The sequence below is a fragment of the Condylostylus longicornis genome, unplaced genomic scaffold (genome assembly GCF_029603195.1).
Source record: "Condylostylus longicornis isolate FDR11 unplaced genomic scaffold, ASM2960319v2 ptg000040l, whole genome shotgun sequence".
NCBI lineage: Eukaryota > Metazoa > Arthropoda > Insecta > Diptera > Dolichopodidae > Condylostylus > Condylostylus longicornis.
This window is the reverse complement of record NW_026578009.1, coordinates 5,066,556-5,081,822: the sequence shown is the minus strand read 5'-3', so window position 1 is coordinate 5,081,822 and position 15,267 is coordinate 5,066,556. Positions and strand designations below refer to the sequence as shown.

The window sequence follows — 15,267 nt, the reverse complement described above, 5'->3', positions numbered from 1 at the left end:
TGTGCGCAAAATTATTTTAAAAATTCAAGTTTAACAGTTATAAAGGAAGACATTGGATTATATTATTAACAACTTATGACGTCAATGGGCGTCTAATTGCATCTGGCATACCACTCTTAAAATATTTTTTAAAATAAAACTTTATTAACAAATTTTAACTGTATTATAACTATGTCACAAATAAATACTAAACATAAAAATATAATATAAACTTTTATAAAAATCAGAAAAACATTTAGCTTAAGCTTTCACACCGAAATTCAAAATCAAATAAAATTAAATTATCAAACTTTTTGTTATTTATACTTGAGTTATGAATTTTAATTTAAATTTTAAATTGTGAATTGAGTGAAAATTATTCCATAGTTTATTATATCACAAACTAGATGACACTTTTTATTTCAAAATATAATGGAAAAATTTTTGTAGGAAATTGATGTCAATATTTGTGTAGAACAGTTTCGTGTTAGTGTTATACATTTACATATCCGTTATTTTCTACTTTAACTCCAATCATTAATATGATTTTAAACACATAATTTTTTTGAAAAATTGGAACGAGAATTAATTGAGAAGTGTAGTGCTAATTGGAAACTATTTATATAACAAAATAATGAAGACATGTGTAGTAATGATTGTGTAAATTTTAAAAATAAATTCTTATAAGGTGATATAATTTCTAATTTGTAAAAATTTCAATAAATCTAAATAATACTAATTTTATTAATAATAACTATACAATTAATAGTTTTTTATTGCAATCAAAAATTTGTTTTTAATACTTGAATATATGTATGTACTTATATACAAACGCATTTTTGTGTTTTGTCTGCAAATGAAAAGACAGTAACATACATATGTTTGACAGAACAGAATAAATTAACGGCACTTTGGAATAGAAAGAGTTTTATTATATGAAATGAAAACATTTTGATTTGAATTTAATTTTTGGTGAAAAACAAAATATTTTTGGAAAAGAATGAGAAGGTATTAAAATTCATAAATTTGCAAAGGCATTTCATAAATTTGTAAAAGTAAGTACCGTAAAATAAAAATACAGTAGCCTCAATATTTATTATAATAGTTTGTAATTGTCAGATATAGTAATAGTTAATAGTTAGGATTATCAGTCTCATACGTTCAGACAACATTTATGTTAATAAAACTAAATTCTTAGTATAACGTGGACCAAGCTTATATTATGTGAGTAAGAAATATCTCCGGAATTACAAAAATTCTTTATATTAATAACCCATACATAGTTATTTTTTTCAAGAACAAGAATTTTAAAACTAAAAAAGTGAATAATAAAATTGACTTTGTCGAAATGTCAACTTCATTGTTTATGTGAATTTTATATGTAAAAGAAGAAAACAGTTAATTTTTATACCTGTACGAACGTATGTTCGAAGGGTATACTAAATTTGCCTTACCGTTTGTAACGCTAAGAAATAACGGTCTTAGACATAGACTCAAGTGTATGTTTTTGATCAGCGTCAAATTCTGAGTTGATTTAGCTTTGTCTGTCCGTCCGTCTGTCCGAACGATAACTCAAAAACTAATTGAGCTAAGTTCACCAAATTTTCACAAATGATTTATTGCAGTAAGTGCCAGAACCCTATTTAAATTGGACATAATCGGGGTACCGGTTCGGGTAGCTGCCATACAACTTCAAAATTTATTTGGCTATATTTCAGAAACTATTAAAGCTATGGTATTGAAATTTTACACAAACGAATATATTAGTAGGGCCAATGTGTCTCATAAAAGTCGTTAAAATTACTTGGCTGCTTCTGGTACCTGCCATACAACTTCAAATGTTATTTGGCTATATCTCAGAAGCTATAAAAGCTGTGATATTGAGATTTCACACAAGTGAATATATTAGTAAGGCCGATGTGCTTGATAAAATTCGCTAAAATTTCTTGGCTCTTTCTGGTAGCTGCCATACAACTTCAATAGTAGTTTGGCACAACCAGTATTTTGAAAAACACATAGTACTGCAACTTTGCATAAATTAATATGGTAATACGGCAACTTAAAGTCATAGTCTGCCCCATAGTTAGTTATGGCACATTAGTTATTCGCACATAGTTGACAAGGTCAACTCTACTTTTTTTCTCGTTATATTTAAACTTACATATATGTATGCATATACCGCAAATTTTTTGTAAAAAGGAAACAAATGACCTGTAGTCTATGTAGTACATGTAAGTGTTGGTATATTAAAGTTTTTCTTATAGTGTGTATTCCAAGTTCTATAAAATTCAAGATTTATTTTAATAATGACTAGCTTTTTTCTTATTATTAGATTCTTTAGAAAGGTATTAATGCTGTTCTGGGCCGTATTACGCCAATTACCTTTTACTTTTAGAGTTAAAAAGTTAAAAAATAAAAGCAAAAGTAAAAGTGACGCAAAATGTCCGTAATAATTTTTTTTTTTGAAGTACAACATACTCCTTCTTTAGATCAATCAATGACTAATTAGTTGTAATTAAAAAAACAAGTTAAGACATTAAGTAATAGGGTGTCACATGTTTAAATACTCTGATAATAAGGTGTATTGGTATATTAGAAGCTTTCAGTAGTTTAAATGTCTATAGAAAATTGTGTACGAAACATTTTTATAGTTCAATAAATAAGTTTCCAGTACAAGCGAACAATAAAGTGAAAATTGAGTTTTGCCAAACAGTTTTGAATTATTTCTTTAGACGTTTACGGCCTTGATAAAAAAATGTATAATAGTTTAATTATTTCATCTTCTGAAAATTCTATAATGTTTGTTTCAAACACTTTTTCATTAATATCTCAAACTTCGGATTTTATTATAATAATTATTGCATTATCAATTTGGAGCTTTCTGTTTCAAATTCATATTATTTAGAGTTAAGAAGGAAATTTTTGTTGTAAATAGATAAAACCGGAGGATAACGTTGATTTCAAGTCATATACAGCAACCTATAAAAAAATTAAAAATTACCCGAAAAAATATTTCGTCAACAAGAAAAAATAAAATTAATAAATCAATAAATAAAATATTGTTTTATATTAAAAATTCCTATATATATATGTATACACGATTTGAGCTGAGGCCTGTATGCGGCGGCGATCACATAAGTTTAAAATTATAACAAAAAAAAACTTAAAAGAAGAAAACTTAACTGAATAATGAACACTTAAATTGTTTATACGAAAAAATACCACATAACCAATATATTCATGTATGTATAGGGAGGGGTTCATATGTTAGAATGTGTACAAGGACTTTAACTCGTTTTTTTATAATGTACTCAAATATGAATTATTTTTTTTTTTTTTAATATTATTTTGAAACAAAATTTTTCCATTGTTTTACTTAAGTTTTGTGTCGGTTTTATGCATTTGTTGTATGTATAACAAATAAATTGAAGTACATAGAATCGATCGCAATATAAATTCAATTTCCTCCTGTTTTCTTTTATAAGTAATTATTTTATGTATAATGAAAATGTGTGTACATATTTATTTTTTTTGAATATTGTTGCCAATACCACTATTGTTATAAATTTGTAACTTTATTTTTCATTGTTTAATTTTTCACTCCTTTTGTTCCTTTAATTATTTTAAGGACTTTAAAATCAAAAATAAATTTTTTTTTTTTTGCAATACATAATGTATTAAAATAAATTTTTTTTTAGAGTTAAATTTACCTATATGTATATGTACACATATTAGTCACTACCGCTAACAAATCGTTATTGTTTTCATGGGAATATTTTGTATAAAAAATATAATTTGTTATTTTTTAAATTATGTTTTGATATTGAGTACTTGAACTTATTATTGTTATAATTTGTAAAAACAAATGCGTCCTTTTATTTTGCATATAGTAGCTACATACACATATTGCAATGTAATGCAAAATAATAAACTTTGATAAGATTTTTTTTTTTTGAAGTTAAAATTTCAATATACCAATTGATATTTTCTCGTGTATTTTCCAATATTTAAAAAAAAAAGTAAAAATCAAATTAGGTTAACTGAAGAGTATCGGAACAAGAGTTATTGCAATTCAACACCTGGTCTTTTTCAATGAAAATTTATTTAAAACAGCGTCCGTGTTTCTAAAGTAAAATTTTTATGTTTTACTTGTTCCATAAGTTAAAAATTAAAGACCATAAAATTATAAAATATATATTATATATGTATGTTATAACAATATAATGTATAAATATACAGATATTATGAATGTTATACATGTTTTATTACTTATATTTCCGAGTTCGAACAATTAATTTTCAGAAAAATTAATTCAATTATTCTTTATTATGCTATATTTATTCTTAATATTTTAATAATAATAATAATAATATTAATAATAATGTCAAACGCTCATTCACTCCGTGGGCCGTCGACTCCTGGCCCATATACGCTGAGCAATCAATATACTTTTTTGCAATGTCATCATGTGGCTTTCATTCAATATCATCATTATACGATAGAAACAATAAAATAAGTGCATATAACCCAAAACTATACTATTTAGTTAGGATGCCATTAAATATCAACATTTAGTATAATTAGTTATTATCAAGATCAGTGTAGTTATTAGCACAAGTCAGTTAGGTTTATACATTAGGCATAAAAAAAAAAAGAAATAAAAGTGGAACAGTGCATATGGGCACAAAAATAACACCAGCCACGATGGGCTACAAACTACAAATTCCATGCTCAGACTTGGAATTTGTAGTTTGTAAACGCATCAAAAAACCCAAAAGCAGCCCTACTTTAAAGTTTAGTAAAGTATGATTGAAATGTCAAAATTTCTAGTTTGCAAATTGATTTAAATACAATTTATTGAATATATGTAAATACTTCCAAAATTATATTCTCTGTATTATACGTTATACTAATAATTAGCAAATTGTCAATTAACGCAAACAACAGCAAAAATTTAACAGGCGAATAATTTTAGTAATTACTGTAGGTGAAGTTAATTTGCAAACAAAATTTGTATGAACATTTTTGACAAGATTTCATAAAATTAAAATAGCTCCCAAAAATATTTCTGATTTCGAAAAAAGTTCGGAGAAACTGTTTTTGCATTAAAAACAGAAAGCAATATCAAAATTATTATTGAAATCAAATTTTAGCAGAAAGCATTAATGGCAAAAAAACATTAAAATAAATTTTGTAAAAGTTAATTAAAACGAATTTCTTTGGTATACACTGAAAGAGAAATTTAGTTTTTCTGGCAAAATCAGTTTGCAAGTAAACTTAAGAAATTCGCCTATTTTTACTTGGCAGATATTTTAACTGTCACAGATAATCTGTTTTCGTTTCATTTAAAAATACATCTTAAATTTTCTAAATTGCTACTTCTAATAACTGAACTGTTTTCCATCTCTTTCTAATGAACAAAACAAGGAATCATAAATAAATGTTCATGTATATGTAAACTGTAGATTAACTTGTGCTTCAACATTTTATTAATGTACTAAAATATTAACGAGGCAAATAGCACAATAACACATTTATACATTCATACCTAAATTAAAACAAAATTTTATTAAAAAGGCCTTTTTTTAAACTTAATTTAATATTTATTGCAAAAATTTTAAAATCTTTCTATTACTATTATTTTAAAAATTATTTAACCTACTTCGTAGGTATTTTAAATTCTTTTATACTGGTTATTTGTTATATTTTTAAAATTAAACTTTTTTAACAACTACTTAACTCTACGGTATTATTCCTCAAACATAATACAACGATAATTTTTTTAGCCACACGCGTAGGCATAAATTTGTTGTCCAACATTATCACGATTTTTTTTTCTTAAACTTTAAACAATTTATTTCATAACTTTATTAATTTTAATTTTTATGCTCAATTATGTGTATATTGATATATGTGTGTGTGTTTTAACTTTTTTTCTGACTATACATATCAGATATTAATCGAAACATGGTGATATTTCCAATAGTTTTTCGAAAAAATAATTCTTCAATTGTAAAACTAGATATATTTGACATTAAATTGATAACATCAATTAAATTTTGATATCGGCCAGGGTTAGACTTGTGAGCGTTCAGTGTATAATCAATTAAAGCTATTTTTGCATCTTCATGTAATTTCAAAATACTAGAACTTTCAACAGTACTCTTTCTATTGTAATCTGAGCTAGAACTATCTTCTGGATTTAGTGTTATATTAACTGTTTGATTAAATTCACTATCTTTAAATAAAATAATTGTTTGCAATAAATCATATTCCTTTTTATCAATAGCCAAATGATGTAATTGATTTAAAATTTGTTGGAATATTGGAAGCTCTCTTGAAACTAAAATATAATTTTCTTTACCCAAATTCTCAGATTCATACACATAGATAAGTAAAGAGAAATTGATTGGAGTTAAAAAATGAGCCAATGATAATATAAAAGATTCTTTCCATGATTTTTCTAATAGAACTAATTGTTCAGACATTGGTAGATCCGTAAAAGTTGCAATATTTTTTGTCCAATTCAAATTCTCAAATAAATATTTTGCAGCATTTTCTCTTATTTGTTCAGCTGCTAAAAATGATGAAGTGATTGGAAGAGTTCCAGTTCCCAATTGAGCTGCACCAATATGATGTGGTACTGTTGGAATATAAAAGTTTGGTGGATATGGCGGTATTCTTGCCAATGATAAGTCCAAAGATGGTGCAACTGATTTTAAAAAACTAAAATTAATAGCTTGTGGTGCAGCTGCTAAAAATTGATGATGTGTCGATTTAGTATGATCATCTAAAGCCTCCTTATAAATTGCCATTTGACGTCGTAATGTTGAGTTTCGAGGACCACGCTCATGTTGAACTGAATCTTTATTCATACCAACTTCAAAACATTTTCTTAATCTACATGCCCGACATTGATTTCTATGAGTTTTATCAACGACACAATTTCCTTGTTTTTGTGATTTACAAACGTATTGCCTATTTCGACGTATTGATCTTTTAAAAAATCCGGCACAACCATCACAAGCATAAATCCCATAATGTTTTCCTGAACTGTGATCGCGACATACTTTACAGGGAACGTGATATAGTATACGACCTGAAAGAAAATACAATGTAAAATTAAATTAACATTAAATTTTCGGAAAACAAATGAAATCGATAATAACTAAAATGTTTTGTTAAAGGACATTTGAGTGATTCAAATTTTTTGAAATACCATTTTGCGTTCTAATATTTTAATGCTTCAACTAATACGAAATGATGGCTTAGAAAGAATTCTCAGTATATGTCACAAAAGTCATATTTTCACTGAAGCATTTTGAATGAGAGTTGATTTTGGAAACTAATCTAAAATTGATTTGACTATAATTGTGCACTACAATGGCTTTTAAAATATACTTGTAAATATATTTTTGTCCAGTTTTGTTAAAGAAAACGATTTAGATGGTATTCCGGCATCTATATTGCATTCAATTGAAATTTCTATAATTGGTTACTTAAAAATTTAAGCTATTATATTCGTCGTAACAACTTAATTCCCGCATTAGCTATGGCATAAAAAATTGTTTACTTTTTATATTTGCTCCAAAAGCACGTAGTTTTCATATTTTCAAAGAAAACCTTAAGTTTTGTTTAAAAACCATCTGTATACTTATGATGAAATACATACAAATTTTTAAAGTGAAATTTAAGAGCGCGACGGTGTGATTCCATTTTGCATTATACATACGATTTTAGAAAGTAAAGATGATATTGCTTTCCAAAGCCACCTAAAATTCAATTAATTTTTTTGTTTAATGGTATAGAGAAGAGCAATTATATGAGAAATACTCTTCGAATCACTATGTGCTAGTATAGAACTCTTAATTTTAAAGAAAATGCTATTACTATTACTTACTTGATTGTTGGGAAGACAAATGTTCATATTTATTATCAGTAATGCTTATATCCGTTTGCATATTGAATTTTATTCAACATAAAAAGAGTCACAATATGAATTATAATTTAAGTCACAATATAAACAAAAAAAATATCTTCAACGATTTTAAAATTCACTTTTTAATTATATTATTTATAAAATATAGAAATTATAATTAATTGAACAATTATTTTAGCTTATATTTATTTTAGTACACATATTGTTATTTTTTTTATCCGAAAACTTAATGAATTTCAAAAAGAAATTTACCGATTTCTAATAAAAAATCCGACGTGCGGCGGCTATAAGAGTTAATAATCTATACAGAATATAATTTCAATAAAAATATTTTGCTTTCTAATTGTTTTTATAATTATTATTGTATTTTATTATTTTTTTTTATTAGTTTTCTAACACATTTAATTGCTTCTGTTTTTTTATTCTTAAGATGTTTTCCATAATTTATAAAAAGTTAATTTTTATTTTGACACAAAAGTTAAAAGTAAACAAGCGATCGTCATTCATCGATAGTAAAATCTACTTTGTCATCATTTATAAATTATGACTTTTTTTTTTCTTATGTTTACTCAGAATCCTGGATGTTAAAAAAAAATCCAAAACAAAAAAAAAAAATAAACAAATAATTATTATATCCTTGCAAACAAAAATAAAAAATATACAAAATCATGTTGATCTAACTAGCGATCTTTATTCACAAAATATTTCTGATTGGTTAATTCTGTTTTCACAGGATAAATCTGTGCACTAAAAACATTATACTCTGAATTTAAAATGTTCAAAAGGGTGTGGCTAATCCAAGTTTTTTCTTACTGTTTTTGAGTATATTCTATCGTTGCCATTGAGGCATGTGTAGTTATAAATTTTATTCGTTTACACAGTCTCACTCTAAATGTCTACTCATAATTTTTTATTTTCCCTTATAAAATTAAAAAATATATGGGTATTGAACTTTTTAAAGAAATATTACTTCTTACATTGTTATATCCTTAAATATTTTAACTTCCAAGGTGTTGATGTTGATCAAAAATATATAAAAACAAAAAAGTTAATATATACAGGGTGGTCTAAAGAACAAGAGTATAAATTGAGAAAGAAAAAAAAATATAAAAAACAATATTGTATGTGAAAAATTTTTCTATAAAATAGGGGTGAATTGAATATATATGTATAATATTGTGCTTGTGCAGGAAAAGAGCAAAAAATAGGGTGGTTACAATAATATCATAGTTGTTATAGTAGTTGAGCGAAAACGAAATAAAAAAAAAAACAAAAACTGTAATGTTAAAATTAATAAACGTTATAAGTTATAACTTATAATTACCTAACGTAACTAAATACACATAATATATGTATACTCGTTTGTATGCAATGATGGTGTAAGATATCATAAAAATATAAGGTATAATTTTATGGGGGTTGTTTTGATTGAGGATGTGTATGGCGGTTTGTAATTTTGTAATTCTTTTTTTAAAATTTTAATATTTCACAGGAATCAAAAATTTTTAAAACCCCTCTATATATGTAGTTAACTAATACATATTACAAAAATGTATGAACACATGTTCATTTACATTATATGCATATAAAATAAGTTGAAATTTAAGTAAGTACATTTAAGTCAATTTATTTTACGTTTCAAAATACGAGCATATAACAAAAAAACGTTCGTTTAACAAGACTTTTTGACCACGCAATTAACTTTAATTTATTTATTATCTCAAGGATTTTATATGGTTTTTCAGTGTTATATATTATAAAGAGAAAAGATTTTTCTAAGGAAATATAGAGTTGCTATTTCAATTGGAAAGAAATGTTATTATTATAAAATTAATTTTTGAAATAGAAATGTTTAATGTGAGTTAATGGATGCATGAAGTCGATGTTAAAGAACCAATATAATTATAAAACTGAACTATTGTAAACAAAAATCAGATTACTAACTGTGGTCTTTATATAGTCTAAAAATACACAAACTGTATTTCTTGCTTCTTTCTTCCTCTTTCTATTTTTAATTACAATACTAGTTACTAACTACTACTAGTTTACATATTTGAATATGTAAGAGCATACATACCTCTATAAATAATAGCACAAGTATATACAGGGTCGGGCTTTAATTATTCCAAGCGATATTACTTGAATACGCTATTCTCAACATAAAATTCTCAGTAATTTGATTAATTGACTGAATAAATTTTAATTTTTCTATCTATAGTTTTAAAATATAATTTTGATCAAATAATTCAAATTAATAGATGTAGAGTGACAGTTCAGTTTGTCGTTGTCATTTTTATTCAACAAATTTTATCATGGAATAATATATGTAGGCTTTAACAATATTTAGAAATCATACAATTATTTTTGCCAAAATAGTGGTTTCATTATTCTAATTAATAAAAGACTTTTGTTACAAATCATATGAACTCGGTTGGTAAGTTGAACATTTGTATACCAGAAGAAAGATACCGCTCCGAACGGTTTAAGTCATTTAAGGAAAAAAGTTGTTATAAAAAAACTTTTGCAGTACTTTATTTTTCTAAACAACTTTTAAACTTTAGAGAAGGTAGCAAGATCACGTCACCTGCAATATTAACGTTTTTAAAAAATGAAAAGTTAAAATTTCAAATTTTTCGAACTTCAACATTGGTGACGTGTTTAACAGATTATAACTAATCTAGATATATAAATGCGAAGGTTCTTATTTTGAGATTTTTAAATTATAATATATTTAATAATGTGCCTATCTGACACAGGAATGAAGTTATAATAAAAAGTCAAAATTCACTCGAAGCCTTTGTAACTCGGAACTTGTCGAGCTCTGAACAATGTCTCTATGCAAATGTTCTTTTTGCCAATAAGGGTCAAAAGAATGGTAGATAGCAAAGGATTTAGTCACGAAACACCCTGTATTATTTAAACAAAAAAAAATATAAAAAAAAAATTGGAAAGTTTTGTTCGAATATGCACAAATTTTCGGGATATTCTAAAAGGAAATATTTTGAAATATTTTTAAATTTTTATGTACTCGTATAGGTAAATTTTGTTCGAAATTATCTCTAATTTTTAAATTTTTTTATAAACGAGCATTTCTAATTTTTGATACTCGTAGCTAAATAACTGAAATACGAAATGTCATTCAATGAAAAATTAATTTAATAAAGTAGATACTTCAAAACCCTTCCTGATAACTCGGTTTTTAACATCTATGGTATTATTGTTTAGGGTCAAATACTCTGATTAATATGCTAAAACATAAGTTGTGCTAGAAATGCATACAAAACTGTGTAAATTAGATTTGAAAATTGTATTGACAGAAGAAACTATATTAGGAAAAAAAATATATTTTATTTTAGTTTTTTACGACTTTTGGTAATTAAAACTTCAAATTTGATTTTTCTAGGACGTCATTTTTATACCGAGGCTGGATGTCCTGGAGATCTGTTTGCTTGAATTCTCCAGACTTGCTATTTTGAATGAAGTCCTCATTTTAAAATTTAAATTTTTTTTAATAGTCTACATGTTATACATATGTGTGTATATATGTAAGGTTAAATTTTGCTTTTAAAATCATAGCTGTGTAAAATTGCTTTGCATTATACAGAGTGATTAAGTAATAAGTACAAGTATATACATTTGTTTAGGGGATCAAAAATGGGTAATACAATTACTATTTAAAAATGGTGTAGAATTGAGCGTCAAAGCGCACGGTTATCGAAATACTGGAATTTTAAGAAGACTTTATAAAATTTTTACTTGCACATGTGTTTTCCTTGTATAACTTCCATTGAAAAGCAGGTGAAACCTTCACACAAAATGTTTTTGAAAGGACTAATATAAACGGCTTGAAATAAGCATATTAACGTACTTCATATTTTATATGCTTTGAATGTTATAAGCATTCTGTAAGCACATACTTTAGAAAAATTCAAATTTAACCCTTTATTTGTTTTGTAAGTTTTCTTTATTAAGCAAACTCTACAATTTGTTGTGCAATATTTTGAAACTAAAAAAAATTTTGAAGAGAATTTTTACTTAAGTCATGGTTATGACTTTCAAGATTTTAAAGCATTATGATACAAAGAATAAATGCAGACAATTAGCGGGCTAGTGCATGATATCATGCCCTAGTTTCATACCGTCATAGAGTTAACTAGGAAGGTGACTATAGCCTGCCGTAATTACCGCTACTATAGCTACTTAATAAATGCTAAATAATTCTCAAATATTAAATTTTGATTAAAATAGTCATTCTAAAACGTAGTTGACGTCTTCAAGAAACTGTAATTTAAAAAAAAAGTTTAATTTTCAAAATTTTTGCTGAAATACAATAAATCCCCAATGAGCTGAAGCTGTCAATTCCCAATGAGAAGAATCTCAAAGTTTAATCATTTATATCAGATAAAATGAAAATTTTAATTAAAATTAAAAATAAAATATTTAAACTTTAAATATTACATTTAACTCAAATCTATTTCAGAGCAGATTTCTTGTGCAATTGGAAAAAATAGGTATACATTCAATCCATAACATTAAAATTATAAAAGTGACTATGATGTAGTTCCTGTCTTCACGATTGTAAATACATAATAGAGTTTTTTGTAATTTATTTCGCAATTAGAGCTAATAAATTTGACGAAACACTATATTTTAGTGCTACTTTATTACTTAAACCTGTTTACATTGTATATACTGTATAACATATACCATGCCGGAGAATGTTGTTATTGTATTGCTAATATTAAATTTAAATTTGTCATTAATCCCTAATGAGAACTTTAATTACTTATACAAATTTTTAATGAATTTAATAACAATTTTTTTTATTATTAGGTTTAAAATTTTTAAGAAGTTGTAACTGCTCGAACTTCTTCAAAAAATTTCAATTTAACACAAAATTTTACAATGAAATAGTAAATGTAATAAATGTACATATATAGATGAAAAATGTGACAACACATATTCTCATAAATGACTATGCATATTCTAGTTATCTTATACGGTTATCGACCCGACAAATTTGATCACGTTGATTTACAAAGTTTTTTTTTTAATTATTTATGAATATGAAATTTAAATAATTTCCTTAACGTACCCATTTGAAATTTTTTCTCAAATAATTCTATACTAAATGTATCCAACAAATAAAAAATAAATTATATAAAGGGAGACAACATCCGTTTTAAAATGAAAACGCTTTTGAAAGGACTTTTTATATGTAAAGCAAAATGAATACGAGTATTCTAATGGGCGATACTTTACCTTAAAAATCATTAAATTTTTTTTTTTTTTTGAATATAAAGAAAAATTATTTCAACTTGTACAATTATTAAAAAAAACTTATCAAATAGCAGGTTTTTTAATTTTGAAATCAAAAGATTCTTATTACAAAATTTAATATTATTTTAAATTATACGAAATTTTTTAGCGGAAGTGCATATTGTTTGAATCAGAAAAAATTTTCTCTTTATTTTAAAATGATTTCTTTCAGACATCTGATACAATAAAGATCCAGTTTTCATCTATACAATTTCTACATAAACTTTCGAAATTTAAACGAATATTTTTCTTACAATATAAAGTATAACATATTATAATTGAATTCTGAATCCCTACATACTTTACATGTTAAACTTATACACAAATACACGCAAACACATATATGTGTGTAAATGGATTGAGATATAAAAACTTTATTTGAAAGATAAAAACCAATCTTGAATTGAAAAATGGAGGAAAAATATACTATAAATACAATAAAATGTTAGGTACTATATTATAACAATAGCGTCTATATATACAAAAGGAGCAATGATGATGACATGATAGAGGATTAACCAAACATTTTAACAATACAATTTGAACCTAAAAATGCAAAAAAAAAAAAAAAAAGGAAAACAAAGCATAACAAAATCTCTTTTTAAAGAAGTTCATTAAATTTGAGCAAATGAACTAGTAATAGAGGTTTATGTTTTAAATACTTAGCATAATGTTCGTAATTTTATAATAAAAAAAAAATTTTTTTTTTGTGTTGTAGTTTGATTTTTGATGATGATTTTGTGTACATTTAATCTTTTATACCCTGGTTGACTTGATTTTTATTTTCTATAATCTGAGCGCATTTTTTATATTAAAATCAAAATACACTCGTAGACAAAAAAAAAAGAAATAATATTCAAAAATAAACTTGCATTTAATTTTAAGTTTACAATTGAATTTTCAACATAATTCTAAGTTAAATAAATTAGTTCGTTAATTGTAAATTAAATATTAATTAAGTCAAAGTACTGGGGCACAATATGTAATATAAGCTATCGTGCTAATACAAATCCATTTCATTGAAATCAGCTTGCAAAAAATAAAAACTGTTTAATTGTTTTATTAGATGGAATCAAATCATTGTATAGTGTTCGCGCATCAGTATAAACAGAAATAACCAAACAAATTATCTGCCTTTTTGTAAAAAATATTAAATAAAAAAATTGCTGCAAATTATATACATTGGTTTGTTTCTAAACGAAACTTGCATATGTCTTATTAATTCAATTTTATTATTAGAAAATATATTGATGCAAAGAGTATAATACATTCGCTTGCAAAGAGTATAATAAAATTAAATATTTGGAAATTGAGTGCAACTTGGGCTTTTTATCGACCAAAACAGTTATTATACCTGAGAGTTTTTGCAATATTCTGTAATATAAGTATACAAATTCCTTTACTTAATTATTTAAAACGTTTTACTGTCAAAACTATGAGTGATAGAACAATATGTTATATGGGTTAACTTTTAGCTTTCATTGTATTCAAAAAAATATTTCAAAAAAACAAAAACAAAAGTCCTGTCTTTCACGAGCTTTATCCCAAAAACTATGACTCAAATTACATTTATTGCGCGACCGAATATAAATAGCAATCTATGTTGTATATAATCTATGTTGTATAGTTCCGAAGTTATAAGCATTTATTTATATGAGGGAAAAATCTGGTCCTTTTTTTTAAACAGGCTATAGCTCGAAAACGATTCCACTTCCATACAATTTTTTGCTGGAAATTGTTCAAAGAATCATTCCCGCAATTATTTGCTACGTTATGCGAAAAGCCCCCTATAATTTAGTACAACTTTTTATTTTACTAAAAAATTTACTGTGTGTAATAAGAATATAAAAGTTTCTAGCTCGAAAAACTTTAAAATCTGCAATCTCTTAATACACATATTTGTAGCGAACCTTTCAAATAAAGAAAATCGAACAATCAATTCTTATCAAATTAAAATTTTTTTAATTTAGTTTGCAAATATCAGAATTTGTTTTTCAAACTTATTAAAAAATAAATTAAATATTGAACAA

The 15,267-nt window shown here is 25.1% G+C and overlaps 1 protein-coding gene across 1 annotated transcript; it reads right to left on the bottom strand.

Moving 5' to 3' along the window:
- Window positions 1-5,903: 5,903 nt before the first annotated feature.
- Window positions 5,904-7,070, bottom strand: LOC129609856 (protein tailless). The gene has a single exon (XM_055521995.1). It carries the CDS (start codon window positions 6,852-6,854, stop codon window positions 5,904-5,906), a length of 951 nt encoding a protein of 316 aa, XP_055377970.1. The 5' UTR covers window positions 6,855-7,070.
- Between the last annotated feature and the right edge of the window lie 8,197 nt (window positions 7,071-15,267).

Excerpts from the sequence above, each read along its gene's own strand:
- LOC129609856 (XM_055521995.1), bottom strand. The coding sequence starts at position 6,854 with ATGAATAAAGATTCAGTTCAACATGAGCGTGGTCCTCGAAACTCAACA.